The sequence below is a fragment of the Pieris brassicae genome, chromosome 2, assembly GCF_905147105.1.
Source record: "Pieris brassicae chromosome 2, ilPieBrab1.1, whole genome shotgun sequence".
In the NCBI taxonomy this organism is placed as follows: domain Eukaryota; kingdom Metazoa; phylum Arthropoda; class Insecta; order Lepidoptera; family Pieridae; genus Pieris; species Pieris brassicae.
Window position 1 is genome coordinate 19,843,102 of NC_059666.1, and position 19,629 is coordinate 19,862,730.

The 19,629-nt window shown below is 34.9% G+C and overlaps 2 protein-coding genes across 2 annotated transcripts; both read right to left on the bottom strand.

The window, feature by feature from the left end:
• Positions 1-1,016: 1,016 nt before the first annotated feature.
• LOC123719996 (leucine-rich repeat neuronal protein 3-like) lies at positions 1,017-3,244 on the bottom strand. The gene is made up of 2 exons (XM_045676374.1): positions 1,812-3,244; positions 1,017-1,551 (listed from the first exon to the last, which is right to left on the bottom strand). The coding sequence occupies exons 1-2, from the start codon at positions 2,918-2,920 to the stop codon at positions 1,293-1,295; spliced, it is 1,368 nt and encodes a 455-aa protein (XP_045532330.1). The 5' UTR covers positions 2,921-3,244; the 3' UTR covers positions 1,017-1,292.
• Positions 3,245-4,608: 1,364 nt separating this feature from the next.
• Positions 4,609-18,951, bottom strand: LOC123719995 (integrator complex subunit 7). The gene is made up of 17 exons (XM_045676373.1): positions 18,793-18,951; positions 18,310-18,724; positions 18,096-18,208; positions 17,566-17,699; positions 16,901-17,089; positions 16,439-16,593; positions 14,866-14,989; positions 13,980-14,173; positions 13,060-13,248; positions 12,231-12,361; positions 10,784-11,022; positions 10,186-10,334; positions 9,259-9,460; positions 8,576-8,784; positions 7,623-7,704; positions 6,193-6,387; positions 4,609-4,755 (listed from the first exon to the last, which is right to left on the bottom strand). The coding sequence occupies exons 1-17, from the start codon at positions 18,878-18,880 to the stop codon at positions 4,699-4,701; spliced, it is 2,865 nt and encodes a 954-aa protein (XP_045532329.1). The 5' UTR covers positions 18,881-18,951; the 3' UTR covers positions 4,609-4,698.
• Positions 18,952-19,629: the final 678 nt, after the last annotated feature.

Consider the following 19,629-nt stretch of genomic DNA (forward strand, 5'->3'; position numbering starts at 1 on the left):
GGATGCACCAACTAAATGTAATTCGGAGAATTTGGAAAATCGACATTATCTATACTAAATTATAAAATTTAAGTAAGTAGATCTTTTTTAAAGCTTGGATTAATAAACTTCGAAGTGATTTAATTGTCGGCATTAAAAATAATTTAATTTCTTTGTAATAAAGTCTAAATTGTATTGTCTTTTGTTAAAATTGCTTTACACATTAAGAAAAACACTTTTTTAACGGATTAAAGCTATGAATTATTATTAAAAACTTATAATTATTTTACATGATTCTAAATTTTAATTTTTTTCCGACGTTTCGCGTGCTTTTCAGCGTGCGTGGTCACGGTGACTGAATACAAAAGGTGTTAAATGTCAAAAGTATCACAGCTGCAGAGAAAGTTGTGTTATCTGTATTTATTGCCCCGAAGTTGATATTGGCTAAAAGATGACGGGTTTTTGCAGAAATGACTCACGGTGTCCTCTATTTTCGCGGATTGTTTATCTTGGGGTTTTAATTTGGATTTAAAATTTAGAATTATGTAAATAATTATAAGTTTTAATAATAATACATAGCTTTAATCCGTTCAAAAAGTGTTTTTCTTAAAGTCTAAATTATAATGTATTTTTGATTAGACCCGCTTTGAAAGATATGGTAAACGAATATTAAGTGTATTAACATAGGGCCAAATGTATTTCATAAGCACAAATCTTTGCCTTCAATGTAGCACAAATTTTTATACAATTATTGTAAACTTTGTACACTTTTGTATTTTATAAGTATATAAAGTGAATTTAAACTTTGTTTTATTTACCGTATATACTAAAGAAATATTATGCTTAGACATAAAATTTTCATTAATCTAGTTAGAAATATATTCTTACGAATTTATGCATATTATACCAATAAATGGGGGTTTTTATAATACTGTGTTCTATCTGGTAGATATTTATTTTATCATACCGCAAATAGTAACTTATACTTGCCATTCAATGAAGTGAATAAAAAATAATAGTAATGGTAATCCCAAACCTGTGATTATCAAAAATATTTTTTATTATGTCATTACCCAAGTAACAATGTGTACAAGCTGGTCCAAAAACTAGACAAAGCGATTCACAATTTAAAAACGTTTGAAAGACAATATAAATATCACAGACTAGAATTTCACGTAATGTCAATGATATATTGTTCTGGCTCCCCATGTATAATGCTCTACTCTTAAATAATCCTAAGACTTCTAAATTTTCTTAGAGGTAACCTGTTCCACATAGTTTGCATGGCAAAAATGCATAAAAACAAATATACGCTATGGTCCATCGCTGAGGTTCACATGAACAGGTAATAACGAGTACCCTGGAGAAGAGTACATATTTTTGATGAAATTACTTCTTGATTGGTGTTTGGGCACCATCAAATAGATCCACGCAGCCATAAAGGCTAGCAACACACAGGCGGAAATAGTGCCAATTGCTATTCCGGTCAAATGCCTCTCCACAGTACACACGAAATACTTTTGTTCTAAATCCATTACTTTACTATTAAAGTAGGGCCGCGGTGTGTAGCATCTGAAAAAATTAAATGTATAATTTAGAAAACTAGCATATTTAAATCCCTACAAATTACATGTATAAAATATTGAGGTAACAATAAGCCTTAGTAATAATTTTTAAGTGAATTGAATACATGAGTTGAACTGATAATTTTTCAATGCCTTCCTAGCCGATACACATATCGTTTTTCAGGAAATCAAACATGAGATCCATGTGTAACCATGTGTTACAAAAGTGGTAAGTAGTATATTATACACATTACTTAAATCACGTACCGTAAATGCTCTGAATATTTATCATTAATCTGCAGCGTCTTTATCCATTTAAAACTACAGTCACAATTCCACAAGTTTCCCTGTAAATCCAAATGTACGAGTTGTCCAAAGGGTACCTTTAGTTTATTAGAAAGAGTCGTCAGTCTCGAGCCCTTTAGCGATAAGTTTTCTAACGTAAAATCATCTGCATCTTCTAAGACATCTTGACCGAAAGCAAGTACGTTAAAATCAGTTAAATTTTTATTTCTCTCGAGTTGCAGGTTTACAAGACCTCGTAATGACGTAAACGCAAATTCTGGTACTTCGTTGATTGACAAATTATTCAGTAGCAAAACTTTCAGAGCCGGGACATCAGAAAAATCTTCCCCCGAAATCTCACGTATTGGATTATCCGACAAATCCAGGTATTCTAGTGTTATGGGCAGTTCAAATACTGCGCTTATGTTATTATTAGAAATGATTAATTTCCTTATATCGTATGCGTCGACAAAGAAATTATCGTAGACTGTATTTAGGCCGATTCCACTTATTGATAATGATCGAATTTTATGAGTCAGGCCGTATCCACTTCTATCGAATAAGTTTTTATTTTTCAGGCTCATTCCTAAATCATTGTTGTCGAGAATAATTTCCGATAGACCTCCGAGATGATGAAATGATAATGAGGACACGGTGTGAAATTTATTATTGGCAAGGTTCAAATACTCTAATTGGTTTATGTTTTTAAAAGTTTCCTTATCAATAATATTTAAATTGTTGTTGCTTAAATCGAGTTTCTTCAACTTAGGTAATTGTAGGGCAGTGCTTTCAATTTCCGTAATTCTATTGTTATCTAATAGTAATTCAATTAAGGTATTTGATTTGAAGATTTTCGTTGAGTTTATAATAGTTAAATTATTCCACGATAAATCTAAAGAATATACTGTATCAGGGAGGTCGTAGTTGTCTTTTAAAATTCTAGGATTGTACGAGCAATCTATTGTTTCACCAAAATCCTCATTTTCACTATGATTTACACGGCACACACAAAAATCACTGTCACACAACGTTGCACTTTGGACTCTACGGCTATACACAATAAAAACTAGTGCAAAAGTAAATAAATGCATTGTATTTGGGTCGTCATTCGTCAATGCCCGACTATGTTATGATATTGTAAGGTAAATTGCTTATCAGCGCACCTCTGATAGCCGTTATCAGCGATATTTTGCGTATATTACTCTATATGTTAACAAAGAGACGCGATTCTTGGATTAAAGTTTATTGATTGATAGTATTGCGGTTAAGCAGCTGAACATTTAAAAATATGCAACATTTGTCTTAGAACATCGAGGAAATGCTAGAATTAAAGCAACCTTGAGCGATTCTTTGTTCACAAAGCGATAAATGCACAAAAAACGTGCAAATATTTTTCATTACTTACGACGATAAAATGATGTTATTTTATTTTAAATAACATGGTTGTATATTGTTGTGTAAATGGAGGTAGGATCTTTGATATTACTACTCCTCAAATATCTATTGAATTTTGGAGAAAGGATGGTAAACAGTTCCTCCAACCTAAATGTCCTCGATCAGTCTAACCACTAACGACAAAGTCGGTTGTTGCTGCGTAGTTCGCAGGGTCGGATCTGTGTGCGATCAGCGACTATACTGCATGTGTCTAGTGAGTCGGAGTGATGCAGTGTGTTGTGCTGAATAGCCGTATCAACTGTTTTTAAATTCGTGGAGGATTCGTGATCCTATTTGTTACATGCCCAATATTCCTATGTTTTCTTGTCCAAGGTCCCATTAATAGCAATTTAGTGCAAGTGATCAGCTTAATGTTTCTGACACATGAGCCTCCATTGGTTGGATTAACATAAGCACTGTGAGTTCGTGCAAGTTAAGTACTGTATCATGCTATGAATAACCAATCAATAAATACATAAAAATAAAATAAAAACGTCAAAATATGAGTAGATAATAATTTCAAAATGCTGCCATTTCTCAAAACAAAGACGTAAAACGGACCAGTAGACTTTGCTACTTCTTTTTCATGAATATCCTGCTAAAATAGCTGTTATATTTTTGACGTGCTCATAAAGTAGCTATAGACAATCAAGATTGCATTTAGTAATTATTACGTAATGATAATCCTTTAAATCTATGATCTCATACGTTCACGGTCATAGCTGTCTATTAATATTCATGGCTGATTTAAAAAATCAGATTTAATTAGGAGGGAATTACCGGCTTTTTGTTTTAGTTGATTTATAACCTAGTAAGTGATTGCGAATTAGCATGAAATTCAGTTATATTGTTATTATTGTGATTATTTCAACATCCTACTTATAGCTTATCTTGAAAAGTCGATACATTTTTTTCCAATGAATATTTAAAATGCCGCGACACAACAATTCAGTTATGACACTGAGCGCGTTCTATGACTTCCGTATGTCAATATCAATTGACAAACAGAAAGTAGTCATTTTGTTTCAAGATATTAAAAAAAAAAAACGTTTTTCTGTTACTTTTTTAATTGCCGATACGTTTTGGTTTGTCTTTGTTGGGTGAAACTTGTCAAAGTGGAATGTAGTGAAGATTCACTAAATATAAAGATACAGGACTAAAACTATGGGCTAACGACAATATAAATATCTGGAGTGAAATAACTAACCTAGACTATGTATGAAATAAGAAAACACACCCATATTATACATATAAATAGAATTTAATAAATGTGATTTAAATAAATTTTAGTTTGAGTTGCCAGAATTTTTCCGCTGGGTATATAGGTATACATTACAAACGCATACTGTGTTAATTGTTTAATAAGACTTCAATTTCTTGTAATACATAAAAAACACGATTAAAAATATTTATTATACACAAGACTATCTTATATCTAAAACCGACTTCTAGTCGTTTGTGCGTTGCCCTTAGTACTTGGATCTTCATGAGCCTGCGAAATGAAAATAGTATATATTACAACGCTTATTCTTATATTGACATCATCAAAAACATTTCACGGATAAACAAGAATTATTCAGATGCAATTTTGTTCTTGTAGACCCGTTTTGATGTTTAATAGTTATTTCTCATCCTCCATAAAAAAGCATACAATGTTAGCCACATATTGGCTAACATTGTATGCTTACCCAATATTATACATTAAACCCGATTAGCTATAGGGAGCTCTATCATATTCCCAAGCAAACAGTGGAGCCCGCAAGGAAAGCGGAAGCGTGGCCGGTCCAGGCAAACCTGGCCTCGTACAGTTGCAGATGAGGCAAAGAGAGCCAGAAAAAGATTTGGAGCGAGATTAAATAATAGGCTCATGACCGACCGCGAGGGAAAACTCACTGTGGACGTCCTCTATTATAGGACGTTAAGTATAATAGTCATTATACTATAACTAAAATATATTATTATTTAAAAATATATATATACAGTATCCTTAATTATGACTGTATGAAAATTACCGAAAGTACGGAATGACACACCATCAACTCGCATTAATTATAATTAATCAACGTGAAAAAGAGGTGTACGGTTCCTGGGTCACCGGGATGCTTTAAATAATAGAGATTTATTGATTTACTCTATATTAACCACTCGCGTGTTACAATAGAATATGAGCGAAATAATGACGTACTAATTGCTAAGTACCGAATGAATACAATTTAACAATCAAAGAGAGTGCCTACGTCTGGCTATGCTCTCGGGGTGTAACTCCCATGATTTAGTTAATCGCTATGAGCGAATAACTGTATGTAGAAGAGAGTGCCTGCGTCGGGCTATACTCTCGGGACGTAACTCGTCACGCTTATAAGTGATCGAAATGTACATCCATGGCAACTACAAACATAGGAAGTTGTCACGATTGTAAAAGAGCAAGAAGGTTACCTTGGGACGTACATAGGGATCATCACGCTTATAAACTAAGAAAGCCTGAGTGAGCAAAATGTACAGCCTTGGCTCGTACAAGAGGAATACTTTTTTATTAAAATAAAATTATATTAAGATTTTTCGATATATTTTAATATAAAAACGCAGTCTCAATATTTATATATACATAACTATCTCTTCCAACATCTACTAACCAAACAATAATTTTTCTGGCTTTTTTGATCTCATATTTTTGGTTTATTATTTATACTGCTATGTATAAATAGTTTAAAGCATTCTGTGTTCTCTCGTTAAACGTGTACAATTACTTTTTATTGTTATTTTTAATTGTTTTATTATACTTTTAAAGAACAGGGGGCAAACGGGCAGGAGGCTCACCTGACGTTAAATGATACCGCCGAACATGGACACTATCAATGTCAGATCCCTCGCGAGTGCGTTGCCGGCCTTTTAAAAATTAGTAGATATAAATAAATTACACGGTATCTACCTTAATGACAATAGACGACCTGGGTCCCGTATTCCACAACTCCCCTTTATCGTCGACGAAAGCGGCTTCCACTGCCACCGTATACAGCCCGGCCGCGTTTACACTGACCAATTGCTGGGCGGAGAAAAAATCTCGTATCGGGGTTACTGTCTGAACGGCGGTCAATACTGGTGGGATGTTCGTTAATTCCACTGTCTGGAGTGACAAATAGAACAACCATGAATATATTGTAGTTTTAGAAGCATTCTTGAGGGCAACATTGTCAACCATGACGTAACCAATAGATAAATAGATAATTTTTTATAGGAAGTTGAAGTGTAGAATTGTCAGTCTTCAACGCAGCGCTGTTGAAGGCCCCCAAGGCGTCACGGTTTGGAGATGCCTGTAGTGCGCGGCAACATGCCGTGGAACTCCAGACGTCATGTGAGCCATTAATACTGACACAGTAAGGAAACCGGAATATCTTAGAACCAAAAAACACTGTGCCTACATGATTAATACAAATGTATTGATGTTTTAATATAGATTAGTATTGTACCAACATTCGTATTAAATAGTTGTGTCTTGAAGAGCCTTTCATTACAATACTCCTTATAAAGACACGAATACCAAATAAGGTACATTGGTGACCCAGAATGATATGATGATATGATGTGGTAATGAAGTGTTATAGAAATTATTCTATATATATATAATTTCTATAAAAAATATTCTATTATAATAACTATTATGCTAAATCTATATAGAAAAATCGTCAATTCATACAAATATCTCGTATTAACTTTCATATATAATATTTGGTCAAACCAAAATGACTGAACATAAATGGGCCCAATTCAGCTTTACTAAATTTATGCCACTGGTTTCAACAACACATCCATTGTTGAAACCAGTGGCACTACAACCTTTTTAGGTCTAGGCCTCAGATTTCTGTATATATTTCATGATCATCTGTCAAGTAGGTGATCAGCCTCCTATGTCTGAGACACGCCGTCGACTTCTTGGGTCTAAGGCGAGCCGATTTCCTCACGATTTTTTCTTTCACCGTGCAAGCGAATGTTAAATGCGCACGTAGAAAGAAAGTGCAGTGGTGCACAGATGGGATCGAACCTACGACCTCAAGGATGAGGGTTGCACGCTGAAGCCAACACTGTTCTTGCTCTGACTCTGCGCTGATAACCTTGTTTAAGATTGCCACTCAGTGTCAAAATATGGTATAAATTATTAATATATAAAAAATCTGGGAAGATGGAATAGAAGGGAAAACGGCGAGGGGTTGGAAAATTTTGGCGACGATGAGAAGAATGGAAATTTGGAAATTCACTCCATCGGATGTCGTGTACATCGTACATCGTACATCGGAGACATGGACACATGGACTTAATCTAATCCTAGTTAGTACTCGTATACAGACTATTTTTATTTTAAACCTTTTCATTGGTCCGCGGATGCGGTGTCGCTGTCACAGTTATCTGTACGCCTTTGACTTGTCTTATTGGTTTCTTCTTGTTGCTAGAATAAATACAATATATAGCTCAGTTATTTGGTTTATCTGGAATCAAATATGTTAAATCCAACGTCAAATCTGTGTTGCTCTATGGTTCTGAAACGGGGAAGGTCACCTAAGACTACATGTCTTCGTCATCCACTGTCTTTTTCGTATTCTGGGCATCTACTGGCCCGAAAAGATCTCTAAGAAACAACTTCGAAGCGCAGCTGAGAAACCCCGATTAGCTATAGGGAGCTCTATCATATTCCCAAGCAAACAGTGGAGCCCGCAAGGAAAGCGGAAGCGTGGCCGGTCCAGGCAAACCTGGCCTCGTACAGTTGCAGATGAGGCAAAGAGAGCCAGAAAAAGTTTTGGAGCGAGATTAAATAATAGGCTCATGACCGACCGCGAGGGAAAACTCACTGTGGACGTCCTCTATTATTAGACGTTACGTTAAGTTAGTCAAATACGTTAAATAAAAATTTAATATTTATATATTTTGCGTCATTGAAGGTAGTTTGATATTATTATTAGTTATATATTAATTAAATTACCTATGTAATCATAAAGTATGCAATCAAATAAGCTACATAAAAACGCACTTTCTTCGCCCAACGCGTTTTCTCTGTTGCGATGTTGGCGCATTTAAAAAATGAGGCACGGCAAAACGTTTCGTATGTAAGGACCTAATTTTAGACTTAATTTTACATAGGTACATAAATTAACAGATTAAAATGAAAAAGTACAATTGATATATTTATATGGTCAAAAATGAAAATCAATCAATACACACAAAAAATCTCCAGTGCTGACTAGGCTTCAACACTGAGCAATAGTGGACTATCACCATGAACTCATGCATGAGCAGACATCAAACTCATTTTAAAGGATTACCTATGCGGTGGCAATATGACTCCTTCTAAATTCAGAGCCAGCCTGTGCGACAGAGGCAGAGCGGCAGCGTGATCCGCCGGTGGAGGCCTCCAAGGGGGAGACAGGGAGACGCGACAAAGAGCTGCCGCGCCTCCGCCTGCGCACACGCAGCGTGGCCACACTGCACCCACTGCACATGCGCGTACCGCCGCTATCACTGCTTCTAGATGCTGCCAGTAAACTTGATTATTAATTATCATAGATTCCGACAGACGTTTCTATTATTAAGCATCTTCTTTTGTTTTCTTTTCTTACAGGAGTTCACTGACCTGTAGTGCTGATTAATTTTAATTTTAAAAAAATAAAGGTAATTTCTTGCTGTTTTTTATTATCATTGTTTATATCTTGACAATAAAATTGAGTGTTTATACCATACACTATAACAAAAGTATTTTTATTTATTTAGAAATACATTATAATTGATATAATTTAATGAAAAGGAAGGCAACTGGCTTTTCGCTTTTGATCGATTTCTTCCAGGCAACCACTATTATTATAACACAAAACAATTGTTATTTTATTAAAAAAATAATTCAGATGTGTAATTTTTTTTCAATTTAATAGGAAACAAAGAAAGCCAACCTAGCTATTAAAAAAGACCCTTTCAGAACTTAACTCTAAAATAAAATGTATAATATATATACCCTATGCGAAATTCCGGATCCAGTGGTAGGGTTGTCAAAAAGTTTGGCAGATATTTCCGCCAGAGCAACCGATGGAGACAGAGCTATCGACTCTTCGAGACTGGTCGGCTTCAGCTCTTTGTTAGTGAGTTCCGGTCTTTCCACTTGGCTCATGGTTATCCGTTCTAGGAATTGAGCCAACTGGCTGTACGTGTACTGAGAACTGGGTTGGATAAGGAAACATACCATAAAGAAGATACGGTCGAGAAGTATTTATTGTTTGGTGGTTCGTTTGGTAAGTGTGAACAAATTGAGTTATTATTAATAAGTTATAATAAATTAATAAATATTGAGTGCAGTGTTGGCCTAGTGACTTCAGCGTGCAACTCTCATCACTGAGGTGGTATCAATCCCTGGCTATGCAATAATGCACTTTCATACATGTGCGTATTTAACATTCGAACGGTGAAGGAAAACATCGTGAGGTAACCGGCTTGCGTCAGATACGTTATTTTATAATTCTGGTTGTATTTTGTTCTTACGTATCTTGTGTAACTAGAGATGAAACGGATAGATGATGTACGGGTTACCGAATACTCGGCCAACTTTAAAGCCGGATAGCCGAATATCCTGCCGAACACAGTCAAGTGTTGGTCAGTTTGGGTACAATACCCAAACTTAATACTTACGTAGATGAATTCGTATCTATGCATTATAATTTTCCTTTACTGCAGTTTGAGTAGCTCTATGTTAAACAAATGTGCCTTCAATCTTTACCTCGCAATTAGTTGAAATCCGGTATCCAGCAGGGTAGTAGTTTTGTATCTGGTACCGGATAGTTACCGAAAATCCGTTTCATTTCTACTTATAACATCAAAATATAACTCAGTACGTTGGCCATGGGCCCGTGAATAATAAAATTCCTCAATCCGAATGTAAAAAGGATACATATTGAACAGTCTGTGCGTAGAATGATGAGCGTGGAAGGCGGTCCGGGAAATGGCGCCGTATCGTTGCGCTAAAGAGTTGAGCGCTCGTGCCGCTCGACGTAACGCTGTAACGCACGCGCCTGCACGTGAGGCGGGATCGCGGGCTGCCTGTTAAAGTTATCGAAGAATATGCTTGGATACTTTTAATACTCCTTGCAACAAGATTATCCATAGCGCTAAATAACCTGCATCATGAGCACACCCCACATACACGTCCTCACAGTTGAGTTAACTGCATTTAATAATTTTTATTGCTTTTTCTTTTCGTAAATATTTGAGCCATTTTGTATATATTAAGTACGCATTTTTGGCTTTATTTTAAGTATAATTGTTTTTGTCATATATATAATATATGCTAGCTGTAGGATTACAAAATAGATAAGTATTATTTTAAAAAGAATTTATTCCTTGTAGTAACATAAATAGAAATTACTATTTGCAGTTATCTTTCTAGTACATCAATCAGTAACTATGGGTAGTAAAGATGCGAGGAATAAGATTTTTGTATTAAATCGACAAAAAATAACATTTGTCAATTGAAATGTTAAGTTTCTTACCTGCGCATGCGCAAGCGCAATAGCCGGTGGAGGTTGCGTGTAAACTGCCCTTGCGGCCGCAGCGGTTCTAGCTAAGGCCATTAAAGCTGTTGCCCTCGCACTGGCCCAGGCTGCAGCTAGAGGAGAACAAGCGGCACAACCCCCGCAGCCCGCAGAGCAAACCCCCCCTCGCCCAGTGGAAAGGCCGGCGTCGCCGAATGCCTCCCATCCAGCACTTGCTTCTTCTAGCCCACTGATGCCTACAAATTATACCACATATACAATACTTATTCATTATAAAACAGTACCAATATACGCTGATACTGTGTTACTTTTCTATCAAGTTGAATGTTGCATACCTGGGCAACGTGTTCTGCCTTGACATGAAATGAATTATGTGTTGGTAGAAAGATAATATCTAAGTATTGAAACTGCGACAAAATTTCTGCATCTGGCACAGAACAAGACACGCTTCAATAATGAAGATGCACCAAACTCAACATTGAATTAGGGTCTTCACTGTTCTCATAGCACAAGATTTACGATAGTTTTTTCCCATACAAATGTTTATAGTTTCTATTATATTATCATAATTATTTTAGTTTAAGTTTAGCTTTTAGTAAGCCACTTATGGAACCATTCCGTTTCGAAGGACCGCCAAAAAATACTAATTTAAATGCGTCTATATAAACTGGTAGCTGTAGAAGAGATTTCTTGTAAGTTGGTATTGTCTTTGGTTAACATAGCTTTTACACATTGAAAGAAAACATTTTTTTTAAACGCATTAAAGCTATTTGTATTATTATTAATTTATAATTATTTACATAATTTTAAATTTTAATTTTTCCGACGTTTCGCGTGCTTTACAGCGTGCGTGGTCACGGTGACTGAAGACAAAAGGTGTTGAATGCAAAAGTATCACAGCTGTAGAGAAAGTTGTGTTATCTGTATTTATTTCCCCGGAGTTGGTATCGACTAAAAGATGACGGGTTTTTGCAGAAATGAGTCACGGTGTCCTCTATTGTATTGTGTAATTTAAAATTATGTAAATAATTATAAGTTTATAATAATACAAATAGCTTTAATCCGGTAAAAAAAAATGTTTACTTTCACTTGGTATAATTTTATTCAAACTACTACAAATACTACGTACGTACAAAAACAATTTCAATAACCGGCTTTTAAAATTTGACAAAATCAAACTTACTAACATATTAAGAACATAGGTTAATTCAATGCAAAATCATGGAAAGTTCAGAATACTTATCTTGGCTAGTAAGCCCGCGTAAACATTGAAAAAATGTTCGACTATTGTCCCTTGGACTGCCATGAATAAAAATACTCGAAAGACTATAATGCCCGCCTTCCACTGCGAGCGGAACGGACTCCGCTACACTCGTTACGATGATTTTCATACATACCGTCTCCGCTTTGGTGGCAGCACATGTTCAAATAAAGCAATACTCACCATCCTCCAAAAGTTTAGCATCAGCAGCGGCAGCCCTATAGAGCGCTATGAGCCAGCGTTGGGCCGACTCGCTTGGGGCTTCCTCGGAGAGACGTTTCAATATGTCCGCCGCTAGATTATGGTGCCCATATCTGTATAATAATTACAATTTCATTATATATATAGGCCAAATTAATTTAAATATGATAAGTGAACAGAAGTTTCTAGATACATATAAGGAAATACTAATACAATATATATATATATGTCGCGGTAAAGTAAAAATCAGAGAGTTAATTGAATCTCTAGACTGTTAATTAAATGTCGATATTCAATCAAGTCGCTAGCAATTTGATTTAAATAAAGCAGCGTCAAAAGCACGAAAGCCAGCGTGTTGATTAATAATGTAAACAAGATATTAAAAAAAGACTTCGCCATGATTACTTCATTTGTATTGTTATTTCGGCGCGATCGTGAAGAACTGAGAGCTTGGATATTCCGTGTTTTGCTTTATTGTAAATGTTTAGGTTAGGTTAGTCTTTTTGCCGTAACGTTTAGGAAACTCGTTAAACGTTTCGTTCACTCACTTGTCGACATTTAATTTACTGTCTAGAGATTCAATTAACTCTCTAATTGAACTACTTTACTGCGACATATATACCACCATGTATGTCTAATGCCGTATCCATGGCAACCGATACAGTAATAACTTTAATCTACCTATTATAAAGCGGAGTATAAGTTATATATATGAACGTTTCCTTTCTTAATTGTTTGCCTTTACAGAGGTACCGTCTTATTTTATTATTTAATTCAATATAATATGTACATAAACAAGAAACTTGATTACCTTAAAGCCGCTTTAGCAACCCTATATCTGGTCCAGCCATCGGCTCCGGTAATAGCATCGTGGATCCTCTTCATCCAAGAAGAATTTAGCTTCATAGCGAGGGCAGCTCTGGATCTCTCTTGGAGTAAGACAGTGCAGATCAGCACTAGGGTTGTGCCATCGTATGAAGGGTCAGTTAGTGATGCTTCCCTTTAAAATACACGGTAAGGTAAAGAAAAAGCAATATTTTAGAACTAAAAATAAAAAAAAAATCTTTGAGAAATACTAATCTTACGCTTACCTCTATGGAGGACTGGTATTAAAAACCAGGCGAATGAGTTCTCCGATTTACATACTCATCAATACTAATAATATGAATAAACTCAAAAAAAAAAACGATTGCAACATATTTCATCATTAGATTGCTTTTTTTCCTTAATGAGGTGGAAATTAGATGTCAGCTTGACGCTGGGACTGTGGGGCTGGATCTACCCTCAAAGCTCTGCTATTTAGAGATATGGGCTCTCGAGGTTCGCCAAGGCATTCATCCTGAACGCCATGAGAAAGCTAGATTATCCCAGAATAACATAGGCTATATTTATATTGAAAATTTGACAGATATAACATTTATACGGTAAAGAAGCACACACACAGAAACACACAAACTAATATTATAATAAAAAAATTAGAAAAAGGAATTAAACATTTTAAGTGTGTAATGTGTGTGTGTTGTGGTTGTAACCGGCACTGGCTCAGCATAATGCGGTGGAGCAGTCCTGATTACATAATAACAATTGATAAGTAATGTCCATTATTTGTGTTTTTCTTTCCTTTTTTGATATTATAAAATCCGTCTTGTTACTCGAATATGATGCAAACAAGAGTTATCTATTTTAATAATCGACAATAATGTAAAGCAAATATGTTATATACATTCTTACTTAGTGGCCTCCAAAGCTGGTAGCAAGAACTGAAGCGCAGGCGCACAGTGCGATCCAGCCAAAGCTGCCAGAGCCTCGAGCAGCGCCACCTGTCGTTTGCCCCCGGCCTCTTCTCTTGTCGTTGACAATTGAGCTCCCACTACTGCGGCAGTTCGCTCTGCGTACAACATTGGTTCCGCCGTACTTAATTGAACCTATGATTTTTAAACATCCTTGTTTGAAAAAATAGGTAATAAAATTTGATTGGCAATTTTACAAATCATTATAAGTTTTTTAAATGCTCAAAATTCCTTGATATCAGATTTCAATGAGTACCTATGTACTGAAGTATATAATACTGTAAGTATATGTACCTAACGATAGGATCATCGACTAGTCGAAGCACTGACTGGTCTAAAGTCGCCACAGGCTAAGTTCGAGAAGTTGAATATAACCTTAGCGGCCGGAATAACTTTGATGGCGTTTTTCAGAATTATTGAAGTGATTATGCGTATCATTGGATTTGAAAATACAATGCTTAATTTCCTTAATTATTATGTTGATACGTGTTTCGTCATTATAGTTCGACGGTAATATGAAAAAACTTAAAGATCTTAAAAATATTCGCATAGCCGCCATGTCACTTCTCTTAAGAATTAAACTATATTTATTTGTTTCGTGAAGACTTTTTTTTACTATACGTAGACAGTTAAAAAAATCTAGTTACATCTAATCACTAAGCCAGCGAAATGGTCTAAGTAAGTTTAGACTCTGAACCCATTAAAACTAAATTTAGTTTTTTGCACAGTTGTGTCTCTTTTCATCGCACCATCAACAAAATATTACAGAAAAAAAAATGAATTTATTTATTGTATGGTAAGTTGGTATAAGAATGTTGACCACTTACCAAACATCGCAAGGCAATCCTCAGTGGCCTTATGTTCTGTTGTGGAGCATTTCCCGTAGATATGACCAGAGATTCTAGAGCCAACATTAAATCTGCGCCGTCTACTGGTAAAGTTTCTTGGTAACTGTTCATAGACAAATTTATATAACTTAGTATGATGAAACATTTATATCAATCTAGTCTAATACTTCTAAGCTTGATTTGCTCCAGGTCACCTTTCAATTCAGACTGACATGTTTGCGTCGTATACCACTGAAGAGATGGTGCTACATGTCCTGAAAGACTGTCCAATGTATGGGTACGACACTGAACAAGCTATGGTAATAAAAATAACAAAGAGGGACTTAAAATAAATAATGTTCAACGATAGGTGTAACAGATACTTTTCTGGCAATTGCTGTACATAGTATATAAAAAGTTTTTAAAATAAATAGTTAGAAATGCTTTATCATTCGAGTCACATGTACTTATGTTCTACTAAGTTATTTAGTACCTCCGACGACAACATAAACGACAATTAGCGAGAACATATACAAATATATAAAAACAAAACTAAGCTTAATTTTTTATTTATATTTCAATCTAATTTATAGCGTAGTGTGTTAGTTTTTATTTGTACTTTATTCCTTAAAAAATTTTATACAGGATTTTTACGTATGTTAATATATAAGCAGTTATTAATAAATAAATAATTAATTTGTTGCTGCAATCAACAAATTAACAATTAAATTTGAAGTATTGTACTCGTGAACCCATTGAAGCATGATCATAAAAATACCTATCTATAATAATAAGTAATTTAAGTCTTATATAATTTACTAATAAGAATATTTAACATAAGAAAGTGTACAATAACATTAATTCTCTAGTTAAAATGGTTTTGTCCTTTTCAGTTTTCGCAACGTGGGTGTTCGTGGGCTCCAGCTGTCTTTTTAAAGTGACACTTTTTAGGTGCATACATTTTTAAGGGTAATACGCAATAATAACAATATTAGCGTCACGAAGATGTGCAGGGTTTTTTTGAAGAAAAGGGAGAGAGCGTTTGACACCGATTGAGAGAGAGTGAGTGGTAGAGAGCTATACTGAGAAAGATTGAGAGAGAGAAAGGGCGAACGGGCGAGCATGAAACAAAGCCATGGAGCGAGAGAGTGAGATAGAGCGAACGTCGCATCTCGCACAGCGCCATGCAGCGAGAGGTGGGAGAGAGCTATAGTGAGAAAGATTGAGAGAGAGAGAGAGGGTAAGAACAAGAAAAAATACACGCTATTGGTTGATGTATTCGTTTAGTAGTTACATATTAGAACTTTAGATGGCAATTCTCTCGCATAACGTCTTGTGCAGTAAACGCAGATTTTTTATTTATTCATATTATCATTAACATGATTATCTATTGGGGCTTTTACCTTAATAATAAGTAAGTAATTTACAATGAAGTTTCACTTTTGACATGTGTACTTTGTACGCACGCACTTTTTTATTATTGTGGCGACGTTCGTTCGTTTTTGGAGAGCGTAAAGTAATACGTTGATATTATTAGTTTTTCTACTATAACATTGCCTGAAGTAATTCATACCAATGAACGACGATCCTGGTCAACACATCAGCGGCGATGGCAGCGTGTCGCGTGTCAAGACTGAGTGTGGCGTCTGCGCAGTACTGGCGTAAGGCACTAGATCCGGCACGGGGACATCCCGCTGCCGTACACACCGCCGGACAACGGACCAAAATCTATATAGACCATAATAAATAATAATTGTACGACGATTCACGTGATAGACTTTAGGTACAGCTTTGTTTGGCCAACAACAAGAAATCGAGACATTTTTAGTTTTGTTTTGAAACATTTTTATATTGCAATAATTGCTGCCATAAATGTAATACTGTTGGTAGCTGATATCTGCTGGCACCATGATTTCCATTAGATATGATTCTATATTGTCTTTGGAAGCATAAAAAAATGTTAACTCTAAAAAAAGTAAATTTATCTAAATATAATTCAATTCAATATAATAATAAAAATAATTTAAGCAAATACCTGCATAACTTGTAAGCATAACATAGTATGATCTGTATCCTTTGTCTCCGTAGCAGCTCGTACTAGATCCTGTATAGATTCCGCTGACCATAGAGCTGCGTGTTCGGCCAATTTTAGAAGACCCACCAATGCCGCTCGACGTACTCCCGAACGGGGGTCATTCATGGCTAGGCTTAATAAAAGCTCGACCTGGGTAATAATTTTATTAGTTAAATACACATATATAATGTAAAGTCAATTACAAGACCTGTGGAAACATTTGGGTAAGTCAGTAACTTTCTATGTCCTTATAACGACTAGAGGGCATCCACAGTGAGATGGGTTAAATGAACAACAGAAAATGTATGTTTCAAGTTCAAATTGTTTAATGAGTGGTCACTTGACCGACACATTGAATATTACAATCTAGTCCAATAACTGATTGTGATAGTTAAACGTCTGAATCTGGTAAAAATATTGTTGTTCAAGTGATGTGGTAAAAATATAATCATTTGTTTAAGTGACGTGAAATAATTTATTTTGTTGGTTATATTGTTATTTTATGTACACAGCTGGCTGATTAATCAACTCTATTTAGTGAAATATAAATACTAAAAATTTAAATCAAAACTCTTTTTGATCTCCAAATTTTTGTATTACAAATGTTTGTAAGAACTCAAATGTACCTGGTCTGGTACATGAACTACAGTGTCAGCTGCTATAGCAGTGAGAGCTGTGATAGCCGCTCTAACAGAACTTGAGGATGGAAATCTTTCTAATAAGGATCTCAGAAGTTTCAGCACGCCTTGAGCTCTAACAGCTGGAAAAAATATTAATTGTTTAGTAGCACAGTATTCTTACCTTATTTAATAGTAATTTTTTATTTATGTATTGTTTAAAAAAATACAGTGGACTCTAATGTAAATAATTCATTATTGAAAACGGTCACTAAATCCAATTACATCCACAGTCACTATATTAAGTATTTTCAGTTTATCATAAATCAGGGAACCAAATATTGTGTTATTCTTTCACCATATAGATTGTTATTTGTTGGGTGCGGTGTGTACAATGTATGGTTAATTAATATATATTGATTTGATCAAAACGATTTACTTTAGAATACCACTTCAGCTTTACTTATAGTTAATTTGGGAGAATAGCTAAACTATTTAATAATAGTCTTTTAGAACTTGTTACAATAAATTTAAGTTACCTCCTCCATGTACAGTCCTTAGTGCTCTCACCAGCTTAGCACGCCTTTCAGCACCTGTGCTCTCACATTCTACCATGTCTGAGAGCTTATTGCACATTGCTACTGCAAAAGTACTGAAAAAAAGAGGACAAGGTGAGGTGAAAGGAGTTTACATGCTTATTAAAAACTTATTGATTAGATACCGCTTAATAATCATAATTTTATGTCAGCTTACTTAGAGTGTGCTGCAAACTTTGTTGTTGCATAAATAGCAGCATCCACTTCAACATTATCATGACTCTCCAAGCCTCTCCTTATAGCGTGATGTACGTTTTGCCGTTCTGGTATAATTCCTGCGACAGCGCCCAAAGTCCTAAGTGCTAATGCCCTAGCAACTGGGTCATTAGAATGTAGCACACCAAATACTCTCCTTAGAAACTCATCTACGTTCAATATTTTATCCAAATGCTTTTCACTTTGTTCACAAACTCGCAGTACCCATAACCTTAAGAAGTTATTGCCCATACGAAATACGTCAGACAGTTTTAGGAATGATGAATTGATAAGTATTGGAAATGGGTATTTTTCAAACAACCGGGGGAAACGAACGATTGCTTCGCATTGTTCACCAACTTTTCCAGACCTAAGTCCTGTAAATAAATGTTATAAAAAGTGAAGTTTAAGCCGGGTATTTTATAACATATAAGGTTATTCGGACCTTTGTCTAACTCTGTTAAAGCTGAGTTAGCGTCTTGTTCTGGTTCCCCAGCATTATCATTAAATGTATTCATTTTAACACCAATCATACCACTAAAGACTTTTCGAAATTCTAATAAATATTAAAATATTTGTGTACAAAACAAATTAACAATAAGCGAATCTGTCCCAATTTCTAAACTATCAAACAGTTACACTTTTTAAAGTCATACTTGACATTGATATTTGAAAGACGAAGAATACAATTGGCACAGGAATATTGAGAATACATGTTTCAATTAATGATCATAATGATCAAATTAATTTATAAAATAACGCAATTATAGTTTAATAAAACCACAATATTTATTCAATTAAATAATACAATAATAAAATCCTTTCAAGAGCCATCTAGATAAAGTTTTCACGATTGTATTTCTATTTACAAGCTAGATGGCGCTACCATACTCGAAAACTATTTAATGTAACGGTAAATATATTTAACTTAAGATTGAAAAACACTTAAACATGATATACCTATAACCATTTTATTTATTAAATTACAAAAATAAAGAAGATTAACAAAGGTAAAAATCAATCTCATCTTAATATGTTACTTACCTAAACGGTGTTAATGTAAGAATTATAAAGTGAGGTATTTATATAAATAAAATGGTTATATTTATTATTATCATGTTGCATGAAATCGAACAAAATAAAATAGGTAATATTTTACTGAAAGAGTTTCACTAGATAACTTATAAAAGCAGATATGGCCATCTGTATTTCACTGTTTTTGGCACATTAGATATATCTTGTCAATCAGATCTTTGGATAGGTGTAGGTGGCTAAAAAAACA

What these genes read in the sequence shown, in the direction of transcription:
- LOC123719995 (XM_045676373.1), bottom strand. Translation starts at nt 18,880, where the DNA reads ATGATTGGTGTTAAAATGAATACATTTAATGATAATGCTGGGGAACCA. An exon ending in TAGTTCATGTACCAGACCAG is followed by an intron (nt 17,090 to 17,565) that starts GTACATTTGAGT and finishes ATTATTACCCAG; the next exon opens with GTCGAGCTTTTATTAAGCCT. An exon ending in TATGCTTACAAGTTATGCAG is followed by an intron (nt 16,594 to 16,900) that starts GTATTTGCTTAA and finishes TGGTCTATATAG; the next exon opens with ATTTTGGTCCGTTGTCCGGC.
- LOC123719996 (XM_045676374.1), bottom strand. Translation starts at nt 2,920, where the DNA reads ATGCATTTATTTACTTTTGCACTAGTTTTTATTGTGTATAGCCGTAGA. An exon ending in AAATATTCAGAGCATTTACG is followed by an intron (nt 1,552 to 1,811) that starts GTACGTGATTTA and finishes TAATTTTTTCAG; the next exon opens with ATGCTACACACCGCGGCCCT.